The sequence below is a fragment of the Sus scrofa genome, chromosome 7 (assembly GCF_000003025.6).
Source record: "Sus scrofa isolate TJ Tabasco breed Duroc chromosome 7, Sscrofa11.1, whole genome shotgun sequence".
Classification (NCBI taxonomy): Eukaryota; Metazoa; Chordata; class Mammalia; order Artiodactyla; family Suidae; genus Sus; species Sus scrofa.
In genome coordinates this window covers 53,314,311-53,339,907 of record NC_010449.5, presented here as the reverse complement: position 1 = coordinate 53,339,907, position 25,597 = coordinate 53,314,311, and the positions used below count along the sequence as shown (strand labels likewise).

Sequence of the window (25,597 nt, the reverse complement as noted above, 5' to 3'; positions counted from 1 at the left end):
TTATCATTTTTATTGATTCTCAAACTGTTTCATGTTTGACTAGTTGGAGCCTTTTCAAGTTGACTCTTCAGTTCTTTCACACAAACTTAGTAGTCTTTGAGAGCTTCCTTACTATCTGGAATGAAAAGATACCCCAGACTTATCTTGTGCATTTTTTTTGCCCCAGACTCAGCATCAGCCATTTTCCCAAAGAGCCTTGATTTTTAAAAAAAAATTTTTATGGAAGTTCTCAGGTCAGGAACTGAATCCAAGCCACAGGTGCTACCTACACTGCAGCTGTAGCAACACCAGATCCTTTAACCCACTGCACCAGGCCGGAGATCAAACCCAGGCCTCTGCAGAGACCAGAGCTACTACAGTTGGTTTCTAAACCCACGGCATCACAGTCAGAACTCCAATTTTTAATTTTTTTTTTTTTTTAAGTGGAGAATATTTTAAGACCACAGTCCCTGCATGTCCAAAGGCACCTCCATACTTTGCATCCAGTTTAAAAGCACTGACCTTTCACTGGTATGCTCTGTCCAAGGTCCTGTCGAATATGGAAGTTTTTCACAGGATAAATGATAGAGTGAAGTCACACTTCAGTTCTCTCAGAATTTCAACCTCAACCAATTAGATGGCTGACATGGAGGCAGAGGCACATAGACCTTCAGTCTTAAGACACAAAGCAGGACAAACTAGCCTATGGTATCATTACTTAACATTTTCTCACATTCCTTCTAAGTTTTTGTTGTTCCTATCGCATCCTTCGACAAATTTTTTATATTTTATTTATTTTGGGGTCAAAACTAGTCATGATATTCTAATAGAGATCTGTAACATTATCAAACCATTAGCATGGTTTGATATGTATATTTAGCCATCTCAATATTACATATGTTTGATTAAGTATTTCATAACTGTAGTGATACATTACAGACTCACAGTTAGCATGTAGTCAACCTTAACCCTGGAGACCCTTTCCTACTTTGAAGCTACACTGCTCTTTGGTTTAGTCTTCAGAGTGGTATCCTCTAGTCATAGTCCAAAACATGGTAGCAAATATACAGTTTTCTTACTCAATATCCTTCAATGGGAATGCTTTTAAGAAGTTGGTGAGTACTGAGAAGCAAAAAATATCAATAAAATTGTCTGACCCAAGACATTGTTCATCAACAGGAGAGATCACTGATATAAAATTAAAAGAAGGAGTTCCCATCGTGGCACAGTGGTTAACAAATCCAACTAGGAACAATGAGGTTGTGGGTTCGATGCCTGGCCTCGCTCAGTGGGTTAAGGATCTGGCGTTGCCATGATTTGTGGTGTAGGTTGCAGACAAGGGTCGGATCCCACGTTGCTGTGGCTGTGGTATAGACTGGCAGCTACAGTTCCGATTGGACCCCTAGCCCAGGAACCTCTATATGCCGTGGGTACAGCCCTAGAAAAGACCAAAAAAAAAAAAAAAGAGAGAGAGAGAGAAATAAATGGAAAATAAATAGAGACTAATGAAAGGTTTCACAATACAAAAAGAGGAAGAACAAAGCAATGAGAATCCAGAAAACCTCAAAGAATAAACCTCTGAATTAGACTTAACACAAAAATCACAAGTATAATTTAGAAACTTTATTAAAATTTTCTTTCACATGCATAGAGTTATCATGCCACTGCAAAATAATATAAATAAGTAAAAAGCTGAATGAACACTGTAAAAAATTTATTGAACAAAACAAATTAGAAAGCCATATCCACATAAAGAAAGAACAAATAAATCAGTGAAAAGAAGTTATGAGAGAATGATAATAATCCAGGGCTGGAATATAAAAAGTATATCCAGCAAATGAGACATCTTAAAGCAGTAAAAGAAACCAAATGCAAAGAGTAAATGCTTAAAGGAGTCCTATCTCAACAGTGTCTTGAACAAATAACAAGAATTTAGGCTGGAAACTGAGAAGACCTTTATTTGCCAACCAGATTATGACACTAAGAAGTAGTCTTATGAAACCGAACTAAAAGGAAATACTTAAAAGAAAAATCCTACAAGTGGCTAAGCAAGAAAAATGTCACACTTACAGTAATAAACAGAATTACCTCTGACTACTTCTCTGATCTTAAGCATATGTCTTGATACTTTTACCTAAGTATATAACGGTATAAACATTCAAATCAAGGTACATTTCTATGGAGTTCCCATTGTGGCTCAGCAGTAAACGAACCCGACTAGCATCCATGAGGACTCGGGTTTGATCCCTGGCCTCACTCAGTGGGTTAAGGATCCATCATTGCCATGAGCTGTGGTGTAGGTTGCAGATGCAGCTCGGATCTGCGTTGCTGTGGCTCTGGCGTAGGCTGGCGGCTATAGCTTCAATTCGATCCCTAGCCTGGGAACCTCCATATGGTGCAGGTGTGGCCCTAAAAAGACCAAAAAGATAAATAAATTTTAAAAAAGCTGCATTTCTAGCACTTCAATATGCTTTCTCAGTTAATACACTCCAGATGTAACCACTATCTGACTTTACCACTGTAAATTAGTTTTGTCTATTCTTGAACTTTTTTTTTTTTTTTTTTTTTTTTTTTTTTTTTTTTGTCTTTTTGCTATTTCTTTGGGCCGCTCCCACGGCATGTGGAGGTTCCCAGGCTAGGGGTCGAATCGCAGCTGTAGCCACTGGCCTACACCACAGCCACAGCAACGCAGCATCCGAGCCGCATCTGCAACCTACACCACAGCTCACGGCAACGCCGGATCATTAACCCACTGAGCAAGGGCAGGGACCGAACCCGCAACCTCATGGTTCCTAGTCGGATTCGTTAACCCCTGCGCCACGACGGGAACTCCTTTGAACTTTTTTTCTAACGGCAGTACCTACAGCATATGGAAGATCCTGGGCCAGGGACTTAATCTGAGCCGCAGCTGCATCCTAGGCTACAGCTATGGCAATGCTGGATCCTTTAACCCACTGTGCCAGGCCAGAGGAATCAAACCGGCACTTTTCACAACCACCCAAGCTGCTGCAGTCAGTTCTTAACCCACTGCACCACAGCAGGAACTCCTATTCTTGAACTTTTTGATTCACATATATGGAATCACATAGTATGTATTATCAATGCATATTTGAAACGGCATCTGTCAAACTCAAGTCTTTTTTTTTTTTTTTTTTTTTTTTTGCTTTTTAGAGCTGTACCTGTGGCATATGAAGTTCCCAGAGTAAGGGTAGGGGTTGAATTGGAGCTGCAGCTACCGGCCTATGCCACAGCCACAGCAACACCAGGTCAGAGCCAAGTCTGTGACCTGCACCACAGCACACGGGCGCACTGGATCCTTAACCCACTGAGTGAGGCCAGGGATCAAACCCGCATCCTCATGGATCCTAGTTGGGTTCGTTACCACTGAGCCACAATGGGAATTCCTCAAGTAATTTCTAATAGATACATTAAAACATAATATTTGAAGTACTTAAAAATCAAGACCCAATACAACATCTTATATTTTACAATGGGGGGATTCCATTAAAAATAGGAGCAAAAATGAGACTGTTATCTTATTTTCTCTCTAATGTTGGACACTCTTGCCAATGCAAAAATATTCAAAAAAGGGAAATACTTAGAAGAGATGAGAATATCATTACACGTAGACAATTTGATTATATACCTACACAATCCCAAGAAGATCAGTCATAACAACAGATAATTAAAACTTCAGTAAAGTGGGTAAATAAAAGATAAATATAAATCCACAAAAGTCAAATGTATTCCCATATAGTAGTAATAACTAACTAGAAAATACAATTTTTAAAAAGCATTGAATAACGAGAGCAATGAAATATATTAAATGACTACCAATCAACCTAACAAAAGCCATACATCTTCATGATATAAAAAAAAAATGACCAAATATTACTGGGGGAAATAAAGAAAGATATGGATAGAGAAATAGTTCATGTTCTTAAATGAAAGGTTCAAATATCACAAAGATAATGGTTCTTTATAAATTAATGTGAATTTAACAAAATTCCAATTAAAACACCAAAAGGATATTTCACAACACCCAACAAAAACACTTCTACAATTCATTTGACAATAGACGCAAAAATTCTCAACAAAATTTTAGCTAACTGAATCCAACAACATGTAAAAAAGATCATACACCACAACCAAGTGAGATTCATCCCGGGTTCACAAGGATGGTTCAACATATGGAAATCAATCAACATCATACACCCCATCAACAAAAGAAAAGTCAAAAACTACGAGATCATCTCAATAGATGCAGAAAAAGCATTTGAAAAAGTCCAACGTCTATTCATGATAAACACTCCCACAAAAGTGGGTATAGAGGGAACATACGTTAACATAATAAAAGCCATTTACAACAAACACACAGCAAATATAATACTCAATGGAGAAAAACTGAAAGCCACCCCACTAAAATCTGGAACAAAACAAGGATGCCCACTCTCACAACTTTCATTCAATAGTATTGGAAGTCCTAGCCACAGCAATCAGAAAAACAAAAGAAATAAAAGATATTCAAAATGGAAAAGAAGAGGTAAAACTGTCACTGTATGCAGATGACATGATAATAATATAGAAAACTCTAAGGACTCAACCCAAACACTACTCGAACTGATCAACATATTTAGCAAAGTAGCAGGATATAAGATTAAAATTCAGAAATCAGTCTCATTTCTGTATACAAACAATGAAATACTAAAAAAGGAACACAAAAGGAATTCCCATGGTGGCTCAGTGGTTAACGAATCCGACTAGGAACCATGAGGTTGCGGGTTCGATCCCTGGCCTTGCTCAGTGGGTTAAGGATCTGGCATTGCAGTGAGCTGTGGTGTAGGTTGCAGACACGGCTCAGATCCCACGTTGCTGTGGCTCTGGCGTAGGCCGCTGTGGCTCTGGCGTAGGCCGGCGGCTACAGCTTGGATTTGACCTCTAGCCTAGGAACCTCCATATGCCGCAGGAGCGGCCCAAGAAAAATGGCAAAAAGACAATTAAAAAAAAAAAAAAAAAAAAAAAGGAACACAAAAATACATTATCTTTTAAAATTGCACCCCAAAAAATCAAATACCTTGGAATAAATCTGACCAGGGAGGTGAAAGACTTATATGCAGAGAACTATAAAACATTAATCAAGGAAATTAAAGAAGACATAAAGAAATACAAAGATATTCCATGTTCATGGATTGGAAAAATTACTATTGTAAAAATGGCCATACTACCCAAAGCAATCTACAGATTCAATGCAATCCCTATCAAATTACCCATGACATTTTTCACAGAACTAGAACAAACAATCCAAAAATTTATATGGAACCACAAAAGACCCAGAATTGCCAAAGCAATCCTGAGGAACAAAAACCAAGCAGGAGGCATAACTCTCCCAGACTTCAGGCAATATTACAGAGCCACAATAATCAAGACAGTGTGGTACTGGTACCAAAACAGACATACAGACCAATGGAACAGAATAGAGAGCCCGGAAATAAACCCAGTCACCTATGGTCCATTAATCTTCAACAAAGGAGGCAAGACTATAAAATGGGAAAAAGATAGTCTTCTCAGCAAGTGGTGCTGGGAAAACTGCACAGCCACATGTAAATCGATGAAACTGGAACACACTCTCACACCGTTCACAAAAATAAACTCAAAATGGCTTAAAGACTTAAAGGTAAAACAAGACACCATCAAACTCCTAGAAGAGAACAGGCAAAACATTCTCTGACATCAACCTTACAAATGTTTTCTCAGGTCAGTCTCCCAAAGCAACAGAAATAAAAGCAAAAATAAACCAATGGGACCTAATCAAACTGACAAGCTTTTGCAAAGCAAAGGAAACCATAAAAACAAACAAAAAGACAATTTACAGAATGGGAGAAAATAGTTTCAAATGATGCAATTGACAAGGGCTTAATCTCTAAAATATATAAACAACTTATACAACTCAAGAGCAAAAAAGCCAACGACCCAATGGAAAAATGGGCAGAAGACCTGAATAGACATTTCTCCAAAGGAAGATATACAGATGGCCAAGAAGCACATGAAAAAATGCTCAACATCACTGATTATTAGAGAAATGCAAATCAAAACAACCATGGCCATCATTAAGTACATAAATAACATGCTGGAGAGGGTGTGGAGAAGAGGAAAACCTCCTGCACTGTTGGTGGGAATGTAAATTAGTACAACCACTATGGAGAACAGATGGAGGTACCTCAGAAAACTAAATATAGAACTACCATATGACCCAGCAACCCCACTCTTAGGCATATATTCAGACAAAACTTTCCTTGCAAAAGACGCATGCACCCTCATGTTCACTGAAGCACTATTCACAATAGCCAAGACATGCAAACAACCTAATGTCCATCAACAGATGACTAGATTAAGAAGATGTGGTATAGGAGTTCCCATTGTGGCGCAACAGAACAGATTCAACTAGAAACCATGAGGTTGTGGATTCAATCCTTGGCCTCACTCAGTGAGTTGAGGATCCAGTGTTGCCATAAGCTGTGGTGTAGGTCACAGATGCGGCTCAGATCTGGTGCGGCTGTGGCATAGGTCAGCAGCTACAGCTCCAATTAGATCCCCAGCCTGAGAATTTCCATATGCTGTGGGTGTGGCCCTCAAAAGAGAGACAAAAAAAAAAAAAAAAAAAAAGATGTGGCGCGCACACACACAGGAATACTACTTAGCCATAAAAAAGAACAAAATAATGCCATTTGCAGCAACATGGATGGAACTAGAGACTCTCATATTAAATGAAGTAAGTCAAAAAGAGAAAGACAAATACCATATGATATCACTTATATCTGGAATCTAATATACGGCACAAATGAACCTTTCCACAGAAAAGAAACTCATGGACATGGAGAACAGACTTGTGGTTGCTGAGGGGGAGAGGGTGGGATGGATTGGGAATTTGGGGTTAATAGATGCAAACTACTGCCTTTGGAATGGATAAGCAATGAGATTCTGCTGTGTAGCACTGGGAGCTATATCTAGTCACTTATAATGGAGCATGATAATGTGAGAAAAAATAATATATACATATATGTGTGACTGGATCACCTTGCTGTACAATAGAAAATTAAAAGAACACTGTAAACCAGCTATAATGGAAAAAATAAAAATCATTAATTATAAGATTAAAAAAAATAAAAAAATTCACTTGACAAAAGCACGAGACAAGCGTATTAAATAGCAATGGGGTGGAAACTAGCATTAGAAATATTATAATCATATTAAATGGAACAGTAATTTAAATGGCATGGTACTCACCTTTAAAAAAGAAAAACCTAGCTCCAAAATATAATGTTTAATATGTAATGAGAGACACATAACAAACTAGGGAAAATAATCAATATTTAACAAATGTTATTGGAATAATCAGTAAGCAATATATTTTAGATCAGGAGTTGGGAAACTATGAGTCATAGGCCAAATCTGGCCTGCAGCCCATTTTTGAAAATAAAAGTTTTACTGAAACACAACCATGCCCATTTGCTCACAGACTTCCGATGGTTGCTTTAAGCACCCAGTAGGTAATTACAACAGAGAATGTCTAGTCTGCAAAGCCTGAAATATTTGCTATCTAGCCCTTTACAGAAAAGCCTTGTTGACAATTGCTCTAGATTATTGCTGGATAAAATAAGAAATTATTAAATATCCTAAGTCTCTTACAGGAAGTTAAATGAAACCACAAGCCCCCAAATCACCTCAACACAATTATTATTATTATATTATTTTTTGTCTTTTTAGGGCCGCACCCATGGCATATGCAGGTTCCCAGGCTAGGGGTCTAATCAGAGCTGTAGCTGCCGGCCTATGCCAGAGCCACAGAACGCCAGATCCTAGCTGAATCTGTGACCTACACCACAGCTCACAGCCATGCCAGATCCTTAACCCACTGAGCAAGGCTGGGGTCGAACCCACAACCTCACGATTCTGAGTAAGATTTGTTTCTGCTGCGCCACAACGGGAACGCCCATCAACACTATTATTATTATTATTATTATTATTATTGCTTTTCAGGGCTGAACCCACAGCATATGGAGGTTTCCAGGCTAGGGGTCGAATCAGAGCTGTAGCTGCTGGCCTATGCCACAGCCACAGCCATACCAGATCCTTAACCCACTGATCAAGGCCAGGGATCGAACCTACATCTTCATGGTTGCTAGTCAGATTCATTTCTGCTGAGCCACGACAGAAACTGCTCAAAACAATTTTTATTACCTACATAATCAAAAAAAAAAAAATTCAAGTCATGAATTTAGATTAAAGTAGTTCTAACTCCAAGACACCTGGCAGAAGCAAATGCAAAAATGTCTCTGGAGGATTATCCCTGATCTTAGGCCTTAAATAGTTTCCACAACAAGACAATGGAGCAAGCACAGACAAAAATAGCTAAGCACACAAGGAAACTAGGTACCAGGAATGAGAACTAGTTGTAACAGAAACAGTCAAACAGTATCAGACATCAGATAAGGCAATTAAACTTATGTTTACAAAAATAAAGGCAAAGCTTGGAAATACCTGCAGTAAACAGAAAACTATAAATTTGACCTTGCCAACCAAACTGCTGGGGATGAAAGATACAATAACCAAAATTCAGAATTCAGCAGGTGGATTTACCAGTAGACTATGGACTATACACAGCTAAAGAGATAACTAGCAAACAGGGGAGAATCAGAAGTAAGTGTCCAGGATCTGTCTCCAAGGATTTCTCACATTCCTACACAGGCCAAGCCTTCTGAGCAAAGGACATGTTAAGCAGCAAATGGTCTCAGCACCTAGAGATACTGTATTCCTTTGGAAAGACCTGGAGTTACCCCTCCAGAGATGTCTCACAGTAGTTAAGAGGAAACCCTTTCTTTTCTCTCCCTGGAGACCTTGCCCTACATTCAGCATTATAAACCTCAAGGCCTCTTCCCCTCTCACCTACATTTGAAAGTAGAAAGTAATCTCTTTGGAAAGAAGTGCAGATGTGCCAGTTCTCAGAGTCTCTGAATTTGGGGGGTCCTTCCCCATGACGCACTCAATTGTATGCACATGTATCATCTAGCCCTCATCACATCACCTTGTGGGAGTCAGAGTACAGGGAGTAGGTGTGAGATATTCCTGTGATAAATCAACCGTATTTCTGACCAGGGGTCTTGCGTCCTGGCAGTACACGTGTAAGTGTGTGTGTGTTTGTATAAATATCTGTAAGAAGCTAACTTGTCAGATTAGAAGCAGGGTAAATTTTAAGAGCCTTCATAGTTTCTGACTTAATAGATGTATACACAGAAAAAAGAAAACACATGGAAAATATGAGAAGTTAAAAGATATGGAAGCTAAAGTAAGAAAGTTTGACATAAATCTAGCTTAGGAATCTAGTTACAGAAAAAGAGGAGAACTTGGGACAGAATATTTGAAATGGTAACAGCTGGGAAGTTTCCAGAATGAAAGAGACACGAATCCTCAGATTCAAGAAAATAGTACTGATAAATGCTACAATAATGATGAAACTTGGAATATTATAGTTGGATAAGCAAACCTATAGAGAGCAGGATTAATGACTGACTGGGGCAAGGGCTGCTGGTTAGATTGAGGGGTGATGGCTAGGGGTATGAAGTTTCTCTGGGCTGATGAAGTTATTCCAAAAGTGAATGTGGGGGGTTCCTACTGTGGCCCAGTGGGTTAATGATCCAGCTTGTCTCTGTAGCAGCACTGGTTTCATCCCCCACCTGGTGAGGTGAGTTAAGGATCTCATGTTGCCACAGTGGTGGCAAAGGTTGAAGTTTTGCCACCAAAGGACTCGGATTTGATCCTTGGCCTGGAACTTCTATCAATAGAGATTCTTAATTTATTCAGTGGGTTGTAATCCATTACTGTCATTATTTACATTGATGCTCAAATTGTTTCTTTCTTTTGTTGTTTAAGGGCTGCACCCATGGCATATGGAAGTTCCCAAGCCAGGAACTGAATCCAAGCTGCAACTCTGGATCCTTTAGCTCACTCCGCTGGCCAGGATCAAACTTATGCCTCCATCACAACCAGAGCCACTGAAGTTGGATTTTTTTTTCTTTTATGGCTGCACCTGTGGCATATGGAAATTCCCAGGCTAGAGGTGGAATCAGAGTTACAGCTGCCGACCTACACCACAGCCATAGCAATGCCAGATCCTCAACCAAGCAAGGCCAGGATCAAACCCACATCCTCATGATACTAGTTGGATTTGTTACTGCTGAGCCCCAACAGGAGCTCCAGGATATTTTATTTTTAAGGTTGATTAATATGAGGCTTTTTTTTTTTTTTTTTTTTTTTGCTTTTTAGGGCCACATCCATGGCATATGGAGGTTCCCAGGCTAGGAGGCTAATCAGAGCTACTACAGCTGCCAGCCTACACCACAGCCACAGCAACACTAGATCCGAGCCAAGTCTGCGACCTACACCACAGCTCACGGCAACACCAGATCCTTAACCCACGGAGCAAGGCCAGGGATCAAACCCGCAACCTCATGGTTTCTAGTCAGATTCATTTCCGCTGCGCCACGATGGGAACTCCTGAGCCATTTTTATGGATGTAAAATGCACACCTGAGAAGATATATTATTACTGGACTAATCCTGCTACCTTTCCATAGGTTTTATTTTTTTATTTTATTTTATTTTGGTCTTTTCTAGGGCTACACCCGCAGTATATGGAGGTTCCCAGGCTAGGGGTCTAATTGGAGCACCAGAGCCACAGCAACACCAGATCCAAGACACATCTGCGACCTACACCACAGCTCACAGCAATGCCAGATCCTTAACCAACTGTGCGAGGCCAGGGATTGAACCCACAACCTCATGATTCCTAGTCAGATTCATTAACCACTGAGCCACGACAGGAGCTCCTAATTTTTCAAGCAAAAAAAAAAAAAAAAAAAAATGAGGGAAAGAGAGATGGATCTAGAAAATCCTCATGTTTGGAAATAAAGAAATATACTTCTTTTAAAAACCATAGATCAGGAGTTCCCGTCATGGCGCAGTGGTTAACGAATCCGACTAGGAACCATGAGGTTGCGGGTTCGGTCCCTGCCCTTGCTCAGTGGGTTGCTGTGAGCTGTGGCAGACGCGGCTCGGATCCCGCGTTGCTGTGGCTCTGGCGTAGGCTGGTGGCTACAGCTCGGATTCAACCCCTAGCCTGGGAATCTCCATATTCCGCGGGAGTGGCCCAAAGAAATAGCAAAAAGACAAAAAACAAAAAACAAAAAAAACCCCATAGATCAAATAAGATTACAGAGTGCACATTAGAATATATTTCTGAACTGAACAATAATGAGTCTACATATAAAAAACTTGTGAAGTGCAACTAAAGAAATAATTACAGGAGTTCCCGTTGTGGTGCAGCAGAAAGAAACCTGACTAGTACCCATGAAGATGTGGGTTTGATCCTTGGCCTTGCTCAGTGGGTTGGGGATCAGGCATTGATTGCCATGAGCTGTGCTGTACATCACATATAAAGCTTGGACCCCGTGTTGCTGTGGCCGTGGTGTAGGCTGGCAGCTGTAGTTCTGAATCAACCCCTAGCCTGGGAACTTCCACATGCTACAGGTGCAGCCTTAAAAAGCAAAAAAAAAAAAAAAAAAAGCAAAAAAAAAAAAGAAGTAATTACAGGGAAATATACAGCCTTAATTATGAGAAAAGACAGATGAAAATGAATGAACAGAAAGTATCTCTCATATCTTTTTCACGTGGAAATGAAAAACAAAATAAGCCCAAAGAGAACAGAAAAAAAAGGAAATTATAAAGAGCTAAAATGATACACATATAATAGAATCAATAAACCAAGTTTGTTCTGTGAAAAGACTTATTAAAAACAAGAGAAAAGATACAAATAAGTCAATATCAGGACTAAAGGAAGAAAATTAACTACATATACTAGAGACGTTAAAATACAGTAATAGGTTGTCACAAACAACTGTGTTAATAAAATTTAAAAGTTAGACAAAAGGGGCAAATTTCTTTACGAAGTTACTTATCAAAACTCATATAAAAAGAAATAGAAAACCTAACAGCCTTTATAGCCAGTTTAAAAAAAAAAAATCTGTGGTTAAAAATCTACCTATAAAGATAGCATCAACAGTAGAGAGCTGGTTAATTCTTCTGAGCAATTATGACAGTATCCCAGTTTTTAAATTTAAAATTTATTTAAAATTCCAATTTTATGAATGATTCCAAAGTACAGAAAGACCCAACCTCCCAATTCACTCTATGACGCTAGCATAATTTTGGTACAAAATTCTGCAAAGGCAGTGAAAAACTATAGGCCAATTCTTATGCATAAATGTAGCTACAAAAAAATCCCAAACAATATGTTACCAAACCAAATCCAGCCATGTATAAAATATACTATGTCCAAGTTGTATTGTCTCAGGAATCATGATTGGTAACCTTTTAAAAAATCAATTAATATAGTTTGATAAATTATTAAAGCAGAAAAATCATGATTTTTCTCAAGAGCTGCAGAATAATAAAATCAACTATGCATTCACAATGAAATACAATCATGATGAAAACTCTTATCAAATAAGCAATAATAGGGAACTTCCCTAATCCTACAAAGGCGATACATAATTTAAAAATTAACAAACCTCCAGTAAGATGAAATTTAGAAAGCTTTCATTTCATTTCATTTTTTTGCTTTCTAGTAAAGGGCTGCACCTGTGGCATATGGAAGTTCCCAGGCTAGGGGTTGAATCATTGCTACAGGGGCCGGCCTACACCACAGCTCACAGCACACTAGATCCTTAACCTGCTGAGCAAGGCCAGGGATCAAACCCGTGTCCTCATGGATACTAGTCGGGCTCGTTACTGCTGGGCCACAATAGAAACTTCCAGAAAGCTTATCATTTTAGATCAGGAGCAGTACAAGGATGCCTACCCTCCTTACTTCCATATGATATGCCCTGGAAGCTTAAGCCAGAGCAGGAAGGCAAGAACAGTACATAAAAGGTACAAGAACAGGAAAGAAGCAAGAACATTAACATTAACAAGTGATACAATTTGTATACAGAACAACTAAAAGTATCTTCAGATTAATGGAGGCTCAAGAGGCTGTGAAGGGCAAAGGAAGCAGATTCTTTCCCAGAGCTTCCAGAAAGGCACGCAGCCTTACCAATACCTTGAATTTACCCCAGTGAGACTCATTCAACTTTGCAGCTATAGAACTGTAAGATAATAAATCTGTGCTGTTTTCAGCCACTGAATTTGTGGTAATCTGCTACAGCAGAAAACTAGTGCAGTGAGTTTAGGGAGACTGCTGGATATGAGATCAATACATAAAAATTAATTCTACAGAACGAAATAATGCCATTTGCAGCAACATGGATGGAACTAGAAACTCTCACACTGAGTGAAGTAAGTCAGAAAGAGAGAGACAGACACCATATGATATCACTTGTATCTGGAATCTAATAGAAGGCATAAGTGAACCTTCCTCCCACAGAAAAGAACATCACGGACTTGGAGAATAGATTTGTGGTTGCCGAGGGGGAGGGAGTAGGGTAATTTGGGAGCTTGGGATTGATACAAACTATTGCCTTTGGAATGGATGAGCAATGAGATCCTGCTGTGTAGCCCTGGGAACTATGTCTAGTCACTTACGATGGAGCAGGATAATGTGAGAAAATAGAATGTGTACATGTATGTGTAACAGTAGAAAAAAAACTGTGTTGGGGAAATAACTATTAAAAAATAATAACAAAAATTAATTATATTTTTATATACCAGCAATATTTAGAAAATAAAATTTCAGAAAACTTACCACTCACAATGGCATACAAATTTAAATATTAAAAATAGTAAATCTACCAAACTATCTCCATGACTATTCAAAAAATTATAAATAATTAAAAGAAATTAAGGAAAAAGACAAATATGTGAACCATAGTCATGACTGGAAGACAATATTATCAAGACGCCAATTCTTCCCAAATTGATCTATAACTTCAGGCAACTCCAATCCAAATTTTATTTTTCCCCCCTGGAAGAACTTAATAACTGAGTGTAAAATTTATATGGAGATGCAAAATTCTAAAAATAGTCAATATACTACTAAAGAACTACAAGATGAGAAAACTTGCTCTGACAGACATAAAAGGACTTAACTAAAAATCTTTAAAAGCAATGAGATATTGATGTAAGGACAGGCAAACAGACCAGTGGAACAAGCAAGCCAACGTACAGACACTTAATTTATGACAAAAGTGGCACTAGAGAGCACTAGGGAAGGAGTCTTCTTAGTAAATGGTGCTGCGACATTAGATATCTACATGGGGAAGAAATTAAATTTAAACCCTACTTCACTCCATGCACATTAATCACTTTCAAGTGAACTGCAGATCTACATGTAAAGGGCAAAACAATAAATTTTCTGGAAAATACTACAGAAGAATAATTTCCTAACTTCCGAGAGATTTCTCAGGAGTTCCCATTATGGCTCAGCGGGTTAGGAACCTGACTACTGTCCATGAGGATGTAGGTTCCTCCCTGGCCTCATTCAGTGGGTTAAGGATTTAGCATTGCTGCAAGCTGTGGCACAGGCCTACAGCTGAAGCCCAGATTTGACCCCTCACCTGGAAACTTCCATATGCCACAAGTACAGCCCTAAATAGCAAAAAAAAAAAAAAAAAAAAAAAAAAAAGATTGCTCAACCAAGAAACAAAAAGGACTAACAAGAAAAAGATTAGAGGAGTTCCCATCGCAGTGCAGTGGTTAACGAATCCAACTAGGAACCATGAGGTTGCGGTTCGATCCCTGCCCTTGCTCAATGGGTTAAGGATCCGGCGTTGCCGTGAGCTGTGGTGTAGGCTGCAGACGCAGTTTGGATCCCGAGTTGCTGTGGCTCTGGCATAAGCCAGTGGCTATAGCTCCAATTCGACCCCTAGCCTGGGAACCTCCATATGCCTTGGGAGTGGCCCAAGAAATGGCAAAAAGACAAAAAAAAAAAAAAAAAAAAAAAAGATTAGAAAATTGAATTACATTTTAATTAATACTCTTTTGTGTGCCAACTAGCTTAAAATAGCACTAAGACTTGAGACACCTGAATATAAAAGAAAGCAAGGTACTGATTAGCACAAAAGTTAGGATAATAGTTATCTTTGGGGTAGAGGATGAGATAGCAGCAGACAAGAGGCTTCTAAGGGTTTTAGCAATGTTCTATTTCTTACCTGGGACATAGGTGTTTGCTTTGATAAATGTCATTAAGCTGCTGTTTCTGCCATCCCCAGAGACCACTCCCTCATGTTCAGTGATGAACAACTTCCAGGACTTGGCATACAGTCCTACTGACAGCTAAGTTTTATTACAGCAACAGACAGTAAGGACACCTCGCCAGATCAGCAAGGAGAAAAGATGAATCAGTCTGCAAGAACCCATGTGTCGGCTTCCTTTGCTCTCTGCCTCCCAGGACAGCACATTCTCTCTCGAGGAAAGTGCAGCTATGTGTGTGCCGTATTTCTGCCCTAGGAAACTCACTACAGATACACTGTCTACGGTTTTTATCCAGGGCTGGTCATATAGGAACTCTTTAACACCAAAATTCCAGATTCTCAGAATGAAAGCAAGTGTTAGTGCCCCAGGTGGGCAAAACAATCTTATCAGCTTATGAAAGGTTTCAAAAGCCAAGTTCCCAGACACCTGCCAAGGGCCAATTTTGTAAGCAGGTCTTTCTAAAGATAAGTCTCAGGCCTCCTATGTTAACTCATTCCTGCACAGCTTATATAGATTTTCCTTGCACATTTCTGTATGAAATATGTTATTTCACAATAAAATGTGTTTTAAAATAGCTGACTACAATTATATTAAATCCATTTTAAAAGCCACAGAGTAGAGGATATCTGCAATACATATACATCTATATATACATATATAACAAATTAACTATTATGTGGAATATAAAAAAATAACTCTTACAAAATAAGAAAACAACAGCTCCATAGAAAAGACAGAAAACTTAAAGAGGCTCTTAAAACAAACATACAAACAAGGTGCTCAACTTCACTAAAAATCCAGGTTATTAAAACCTAAGAAAAAAAATATATATCCATTAGACAAAAATCAAAAACACAACACCAAATATTAGAAAGGGTGTGAGGCAATGGCAAGCCTAATACACTGGTAGGACTGCAACTACTTCTGAAAACAACATGGCACTATATCAGAAAGTGAAATGCACATACTCTGACCCAACAGTCCTACATTTACTTAAATACAAATGTAGGAACATGTGCACCAGGACATATGTATAAGAACACACACAGGAGTTCCCTTTGTGGCTCAGTGGTTAACAAATCCGACTAGGAACCATGAGGTTGTGGGTTCGATCCTTGGCCTTGCTCAGTGGGTTAAGGACCTGGCATTGCCATGAGCTGTGGTGTAGGTTGCAATTGAGGCTCAGATCCTGCGTTGCTATGGCTCTGGCATAGGCCAGTGGCTACAGCTCCAATTAGACCCCTAGCCTGGGGACCTCCATATGCCTCGGGAGTGGCCCAAGAAATAGCAAAAAGACAAAAAAACAAAACAAACAAAAAAACCCCAAAAAATCCCCAAAGGATTAATATTAATAACACATAAAGTTCCTATGAACATATGATCAGGGAATATAAACACACAGTTCACCAAAATATACACACACAAAATAATCTTATGGAAAAATGTTCAACTTTTCTAATAATTAATAGCATGAAGCAACATTTCACACCTGTTAAACCAAGAAGAAAAGTGAAATACTGTGATAATTTACAAGATAAATGACAACCATGAAGACTGAGAAACTACAAGGGTTAATTTAAAATTGAAAAAAATCCACTAAATTATGAGCACATTAGAGTTACAGCTATCTAAGAAATCTGTATGGCCAAAATTTGGAAAATTTTACATTTAAATTTCATGAAAAAATAAAAATGGGTGAAGTGTTTCCAAGACTGCAATATTTTTCTTGACACTGAGAATATGTTTCATTAAGAGAGAGGACTTTTGGAGTTCCTGTCATGGTCCAGCAGTTACCAAATCTGACTAGTATCCATGAGGACACAGGTTTGACCCCTGGCCTTGCTCAGTGGATTGAGGGTCCAGCATTGCCATGAGCTGTGGTGTAGGTTGAAGACCTGGCTCGGATCCCTAGTTGGTGTGGTATAGGCCGCCAGCTGCAGCTCTGATTTGATCCCCAGCCTGGGAACATCCATATGCCGCGGGTGTGGCCCTAAAAAGCAAAAAAAAAAAAAAAAAGAGAGAAAGGACTTTTTTAGGAGTTCCCTTGTGGCTCAGCGGGTTAGGAACCTGACTGGTTTCCATGAGGATGTGAGTGCAATCCCTAGCCTTGCTCAGTGAGGATCAGGCATTGCTGCAAGTTGCGGTATATGTTACAAATGTGGCTCAGCCACAGGTGTTGCTGTGGCTTTGGCACAGGCCTAAAGCTGTGGCTCTGATGTGACCCCTAGTCTGGGAACTTCCACATGCTGTGGGTGCTGCTGTAAAAAAAAAAGAAAGAAAGAAAAAAAGAAAAACAACAACAATAGAGGACTTTTCAGATAAAGTAAATTCGAAAGTTCCTTACTATGCTAGAGAAAAAAGTCCCCATGTCCTAACTCCAAGAACTCCCTTTAGGTGATTTCGACTTGTATTTTCCACTCTATGCCAGAGATCACAGGAGGTACCTGAGAACACAGATGAGCAAGACCTAATTACTCCCCTCAGTGAGCTTCTAGACCAGCATGATATAATAGACATGTCAATAAATAATTACATGAAATGGGGTAGGTCTTATGGCTTCCCAGATGAAGGTAAAACTCAGGAAAATCATAGAGCAGCTTTTCAAAGATCACTGAAATGGACCTTGAAGCACAACTGGAACATTCCAGACAGGGTGAAGGTTGTAAAAGGTAGAATAGCAGGTGGTTAAGTCCTCATGTATCATGCTAAAGGCGATGGAGACCCACAGAGGCTTTTGGCATTTAGCTCCCCAAATCCTGCAATTACCTTGGACCTCTTTGTTCTGTCCTTTCTTCCCTTAAAAGGAACACAGAGATCATAATCCAAAGCAATCTACAGATTTAACACACTTCTTATCAAAATATCCACATTTTTCACATAATTAGAACAAATAATTTTAAAATTCATATGGAACCAAAAGACCTTGAATTGCCAAAGCAACCTTGAGGAAAAAACCAAGGCTCTTTCAGGCTTCAGACTATACTACAAAGCTACAGTAATCAAAACAGCATGATATCGGCACAAAAACACACACAGAGATCAACAAAACAGAGTAGAGAGCCCAGAAATAAAACCACACACCTATGCTCAATTAACCTATAACAAAGGAGGCAAGAACATACATACGATGGAGAAAAGACAGTCTCTTCAACAAGTGGTGCTGGGTAGACAAAAAACCCAGTAAAAAAATGGGCAGAAGACCTGAATAGACATTTTTTCCAAAGGAGACATACAAGCACATGAAAAGATGCTCAACACTGTTAATTATCAGAGAAATGCAAATCAAAACAACTGTAAGATATCACCTCACATCTACTAGAATGGCTGTCATCAAAAAGCCTACAAATAACATTTTGGAGAGGAAGTGGAGAAAAGGGAACTCTTGTACACCATTGACAGGATACAGCCACTATGGAAAACAATATGGAGGTTCCTCAAAAAATAAAAACAGGAGTTCCCTTGTGATGCAGTGGGTTAAGGATCTAGTGTTGTCACTGCAGCAGCTTGGGGTTGCTGCTATGATGCAGGTTTGATTCCTGGCTCAGGAATGTCCATGTGCTGTGGGAATAGTCAGGAAAAAAACCCAAAACCTAAAAACAGAACTACCATATGATAGCAATTCCATTCCTGGATATACATCCAGAAAAAATGAAAATACCAATTTAAAAAGATACATGAACCCTAATGTTCATAAGCAGCACTATTTACAATAGCTAAGACATGGAAGCAACCCAAGTGCCCACCAGACAGGTGAATGGATAAAAAAGAAGTGGTGTATGTATACAAAGGAATATGACTCAGCCATAAAAAAGAATGAAAGCCATTTGGTGTAACATGGGTGGACATAGAGAATACTATGCTTAGTGAAATAAATCAAAGACAAATACTGTATGATATCACTTATGATGTGAAATCTAAAAAATAATACAAACAAATGCATGTGCATACAGTAAAAGACTCACAGATATAGACAAACTATTGAAGGAAGGTTATCAAAGGGGAGAAACAAATTAGGGGTATGGTATTAACAAACTATGTATAAACTAGATAAGTAACAAGGATATATATATTTTTAAATTTATTTTATTGAGGTATGGTTGATTTACAATGCTGTTAGTTTCTGATAGACAGCAAAAGTGAAATATATATATATATTTCTTTTCTATATTTTCCCAGTATGGCTTATTACAGGATATAGTTGAATACAGTTCCTTGTGCTACACAGTAGTTCCTTGTTGTGTATCTATCCTACACATAATTGTTTGCATCTGCCAATCCTAAATTCCCAGTCTATCCCTCTCCCACCCTGCAACCACAATTCTCTATGTCTGTGAGTCTGTTTCTGTTTCGTAGATAAATTTATTTGCGTCACATTTTAAACTCCACTTAAAGTGATATCATATGGATTTTTGTCTCTTTCTGACTTTGAACAGCGCATTAGTCATCATCTTGAAATAACTTTTAATGGAGTATAATCTGCAAAAATGCTGAATCACTACGCTATACATCTGAAACTAACACAATATTGCAAATCAACTATACTTCAATAGAATGTAATGTGTTACATTTAAAATAAATTATAAAAAAATAAATATGTATATTTAACTATTATTATATTTAAGATGTTCATATTTAATTGTATATTATATATATTCTTTTTAACTTTAAATATATCAAACATTTAGAAAAGAACATGAAATAGATACCCAGGTACCCACTAATCAAATTTAAGAAGTTAAACTCCATCCCACTTCTTTTTTAAAAGCTTAAGAGATTTCAGATATATTTAAAATCTTACTCCCCTTATTTCCTTCCCTTCTATCTCTCCTCATGGACAGTAACAGTGACTACCTAAACTGGATGTGTCTAATTCCCCTGTGTATTGTTCTTTTACAACACTAGATTATGGTGTCTGCCCAATTTTTACGCTCTGGGTTTCTTCATTGGTAAAATAAAGGCTACCACTCCTGGTTACTGGGAGGTATAAGGTGATTATCACAGGGACTGACACTGCAAAGAACTCAAGGAGTTCCCCATCGTGGCTCAGTGGAAACGAATCTAATATCCATGAGGATGCGGGTTCAATCCCTGGCCTTGCTCAGTGGGTTTTAAAGATCCGGTGTTGCCCTGAGCTGTGGTGTAGGTCACAGAGGAGGCTCAGATCCCTCGTTGCTGTGGCAGAGGCCAGCCTTTACAGCTCCAAAATGACCCCTAGCCTGGGAACCTCTATATGCCGCAGGTGTGGGCCTAAACAAAACAGAACAAAACAAAACAAAAAGGACTCAAGATCCAGAAATTTCATTTCCTCCTACTAGACTATAAGCTACGTTCTCACAGCAGCCTGGCTAACTAAATGTTGGTTCAATTTAATTCCATTTACTATTCTTCACACAGAATACTCTGCCTCTCCCCATCTCCAATTTCTGGTTTCTCACCCAGTCTCCCTCATTTCTGCCTCTTAATCTTGACAGAGGCACAGGAGTGTTATTTATCCACGCTGGTAGCACCAGGAGCTGTCAGGCACCTTGCTCCATCTCAGGCTCCATTTAGGCGTTCAAAGTTCCAAGTAACCTAAGGGCACCTAAGGTGTACAGGAGAAATCACGTCGTGTAAGATGTTTTGGAGTCAGGCAGTACGTAGTTCAAATCTTATCTCTAGCATTTAACCATCAGATGCTTCTTTTTTTTTTTTTTTTTTTTTTTTGTCTTTTTTTGTTATTTCTTGGGCAGCTCCCGCGGCATATGGAGGTTCCCAGGCTAGGGGTCCAATAGGAGCTGTAGCCACCGGCCTACGCCAGAGCCACAGCAACTCGGGATCCGAGCCGCGCGTCTGAAACCTACACCACAGCTGACGGCAACGCCGGATCGTTAACCCACTGAGCAAGGGCAGGGACAAAACCCGCAACCCCATGGTTCCTAGTCGGATTCGTTAACCACTGCGCCACGACGGGAACTCAACCATCAGATGCTTCTTTGGGATAGAGTCTCCACGCCTAAAATGAGAACAATCGTCTGCTTCTCTGGATGGTGGTAACAGAACCATTATTATGCATATACCAAGTACTCTTTGAAGCACTTACTACAAGTATTAAGTCGTTCGATACTAACAAAAACTCCAGAATGAAGAATAGGTCCTTTCTCTCAAATGACAGAAGGAAACCAAGGCACTTTAAGTAACAGTTGAATCGTCACTGAGCTAGTACTCGAAAGAGCCGGGACTCGAACCCAGGCAACCTGATACAGCCCAAGTCCTTAACCATTTCCCTTTGCTGGGGTATTGTTAAACTACAATTGTTAAGATACAGGGGTGCCAGAGTTCCCGTCGTGGCACAGCTGAAACGAATCTGACTAGGAACCATGAGGTCGCGGGTTCGATCCCTAGCCTCGTTCAGTGGGTTAAGGATCTGGCGTTGCCATGAGCTGTGGTGTAGGTAGTAGAGGCGGCTTGGATCTGGTGTTGCTGTGGCAGTGGCGTAGGCCGGCGGCCACAGCTCCGATTAGACCCCTAGCCTGGGAATCTCTGTAGGCCGCGGGTGCCGCCCTAAAAAGACAGAAAAGACACACACACACACACACACACACAAAGATAAAGGGGGTGCCATGAACGTGGCACATAGAAGACACTCAAAATACCATAGCCTGGCCCATGACTGTGGAAGGCTATAGAAAAAATAGAAGAGTTTTAGTTTTCTCTCGAGAGGTAAACGGGGATAGTGCCAGAGATCAGGGTAGTGACTGCACTGGGCCTGGCATCAGGGGAGGCACTGGAGTACATAAACGAGAACATAAGGGGTGCTAGGCCGGCTCTGCCACAACGCCCTGGGACACCCTGGTAAAGCTCTCCGCCGCCCGCGAGCCTCTGTTTCCCACTCTAAGAACCCACGTGCGTCTGTGCTTTCCTCACAGGCTGCTCCCGGGAAAAGTGGACTCAGCAGGCCTAGCCGGACCGGGTCGGGCAACTGGAGGAACCAGCGAGGGCTTCTTCTCCACCCCCGGGCCAGGTGGCCGAAAATGGGACTGGGCCAGGCGAACCTGCAAAGTACGGGACCACACTCACCTCTCCCACAAGGTCGGAGCGGGCGGAACCAGGATCCAAACTCCCCGCGCCGCCGCAGCCCCCGCGCAGCGCGCCAGCTCACTTCGCGCCTGAGGTCGGCAGATTCCGATTGGCTGCGTCCTGAAGAAGCCGACCAATACCGTCGCCCCGTGGCACCTGTCCCCGCCCCGCTTGGGCTGCTGGGGCGGAGAGAGACACGTATTTCCAAAGTCCAATCAGAGCCGGGAACGCGAGGTCAGGTGACCGCGGTTAAACTCCCTGGCTTCCAGGGCTGGGGAAGGAGGGGGCGGTTCTTTGTTTTTCAGTGTGTCCCACAGTGTTGGTAAAGGCTGAAAATAAAACAGGTGCCTTGGACCAGACTTTGGAGGGACTGAAAACCCCAGAGTTTAAGGAGAGCCTGAGATTTGCCACTTCCCACAGGCCAGGACAAGGTTTTGGCCAGCTCTCTTTGATTCTGGGGCTTTGGCTGTCTCCTCTCCAACTGCATAGTAACGCTGGCCTCTGCCCTGTCTATGCTCTGGAAATTGATGATGTCGAAAGGGGTGTCAAGCAGATGACTCCAGGGACACGTGCAGTACTTGGGTGACAACCCACACTGAGGTTCCTGCTGATTGTTCTCACAGGGTACTGTGGTCCTTGTGATGCCAGATCTTACTTTTGTTCCTATTTTGTGTGTGAAAACTGCCATTTTAAAAATGTTACACAGTTCCCCTCGTGGCTCGGTGGTTAACAAATCCAACTAGGAACCATGAGGTTGCCAGTTCCATGCCTGGCCTCGCTCAGTGGGTTAAGGATCGCAAGATGCCGTGAGCTGTGGTGTAGGTCGCAGACATGGCTCAGATCCCCCATTGCTGTGGCTGTGGCTGTGGCTGGCAGCTGTAGCTCCGAATGCACCCTTAGCCTGGGAATGTCCATATGCCCCAGGTGCGGCCCTAGAAAAAGACCAAAAAAAAAAAAAAAAAAAAAATTGAATAAAAATGTTACAAAAAGAAAACTAAATGATGCAGCCAAACAAAGCACATCATTGTTAGGTTACTCTCTATAGGAAAAAGCAAAAGCAGTGTAAATTAGGCAGACTTTTAATAGCAAAATGGCCAAATAGGAAGCAGGATAGGGACAAAGAACAAGATGTAAATCATTTACCGCTAACATTTAGAATCAAAGGGATCCTCCCTCAGAACTCAATGAGGGGTGACAGTCAGCTGAAATTGCCTTGACCACACAGTGCCTGAATTCTCCTTTTACTTTTTTCTTCTTCACTGTCCTTCAATTTTGTGGCCTTGTTTAGTGCCAGGCATTCTACTACACCCTGGAGTGTTCATGGAACACAGAGTCTTTTAGATAGCTTTTGAAAAGGCAGACACTTGTGCACTTTATCATGACAACACAAGCGGTAATAATGCTGACTCCTGTTATGGAGGCACCTAAGAGGGCAGATTTGCAGGGTTAAGTAAGGTTTTCAGAGGGCGTCCTGACACCTGAGAGATAAATAACACGTGTGACTTGAAGGCAAAGGCCATGAGACTGGAAAGACAACCCGAGGTACTTTTCAGAAGCTGTCAAGAAAAGAGGAATAGAGGGAAATGACACAATGAGAGGAAACAGATACCAGACCTCAGTTTGGTTTTCACTCTGAAGGCAAATGGCAATTGTTAAAAGGACGAGTGGGACATATTAGTATTTGTGTACTAATCTTAAGTAAAATCAGTGATTTTATATATGCTTTTACATATGTACCTCCATCACCCAAATCAAGATCTGTACCATTTCCAGCACCCCATAAGATTCCCTTGGGGAGCTTCCTTTGTGGCGTCTGTCTCTGCCCCCAGAGGTAACCTAGGATCAGTGGGATCATACAGCGTATATTCCTTTTTGTCTTTTTTTTTTTTTTGCTGAATATAATATCTGTGAGCTTCATCTATGTTTGTGTACCAGTAGTTCCTCCTCTTTTCTTACTGTGTAATGTAGAGAAAAACTGAAAAACTTCGTGATGTTCTAAAAACCATTACAGAGTATCCAGTAAAAAATGAGGTGTTTTCTAGAACACCTTTATGGGATATCTGATTCTATAAGGGCTCCATACCTTTCATTGTCTTTGAGATAAGGAACAACACTGTTAGTTTATAAAAAGATCTATCCTTGGAAGTTCCTGTTGTGGCTCAGTGGTAACGAGCCTGACTAGTGTCCATGAGGATGCAGATTTGATCCCTGGTCTTGCTCCGTACATTAAGGATTCTGATATATACCACAACAAGAATGAACTCTGAAGACATTAGGCTAAATGAAATAAGCCAGTCACAAAAGGACAAATAGTTTTTGATTCCACTATGTGAGACACCTATAATTCAGAGGGAGAAACTAGAACAGTGGTGCCTAGGATTTTGAGGTGAGGGGGGGGTAATAGGTAATGTTTCTGTTTGGAGTGATGGAAAATTCTGGAGATGGAGAATGGTGGTGGTTGCACAACAATGCAAATGTGATTAATAACACTGAACCATACATCTAGAAATGGTTAAATAGTAAATTTTATGTTACGTACACTTCAACACACACACAGACTCAGACATGTGCACAAGGCTGGTGGTGTTCCAGGTCTGAGAACTCAGTAGTGGCAACTCCTGACTCAATTATAACTGCAGAATTTTAATTTATGGAAGTGACAGAGTAATGGCATGGAAAGAAGTGATTCCTTTGAAAGAATTTATTGCTTACATTTCCTGAGACAAGGAGGCACATTACCTGGGGCCACATGGAGAAGCACCAGGCTTGGTCAGGAGGCAGAAAGGAGCAAGGGGAAAGTCTAAGTCAGAGGCTTTCCTGGGGTTTCTGCAGGAAAGAGAAGCTATATCAGGGAAAATAGCTAATGATTAGGTTTTTTGGTGGTTTTTTTTTTTTTTTTTTTTTTTGGTATTTTCTAGGGCTGCACCTGTGGCATATGGAGGTTCCCAGGCTAGGGGTCGAATCGGAGCTGCAGCTGCCGGCCTACACCACAGCCACAGCAACACCAGATCCAAGCCTTCTGCAACCTACACCACAGCTCACGGCAACGTCAGATCCTTAACCCACTGAGTGAGGCCAGGGATCAAACCTGCAGCCTCATGGTTCCTAGTCAGATTTGTTAACCACTGAGCCATGACAGGAACTCCATGATTAGCTAGTTTAAATAATTCTTTTGAACCTCAGGCAAAAGGGCTTTTCCTATATGTCTGGTACAAGGCGCTGGGTTGATTTAGGACAGGGAAAATCTTGGCATGGCATGTGGGATTAGTTAAAGGAGGTGGCTGTGGAAACAGACCTGGGATTGGTTGGAGAGTTTGTTA

At 40.4% G+C, this 25,597-nt stretch overlaps 1 protein-coding gene across 4 annotated transcripts in view; it reads right to left on the bottom strand.

The window, feature by feature from the left end:
- Window positions 1–22,393, bottom strand: part of BLM (Bloom syndrome RecQ like helicase) — a 95,135-nt gene extending 72,742 nt beyond the window's left edge. For 2 of the 4 annotated variants that reach the window (XM_021097881.1, XM_021097884.1), the window contains exons 1-2: window positions 22,278–22,392; window positions 20,657–20,802 (exon numbers count right to left, since the gene is read on the bottom strand). In XM_021097881.1, coding sequence (XP_020953540.1) covers window positions 20,657–20,670 — 14 coding nt within the window. In that variant the 5' untranslated portion in view covers window positions 20,671–20,802; window positions 22,278–22,392. Of the gene's footprint in view, window positions 1–20,656; window positions 20,803–22,277 lie in introns of all 4 variants that reach the window. The other 2 variants (XM_021097882.1, XM_021097885.1) reach the window with 2 other exon arrangements.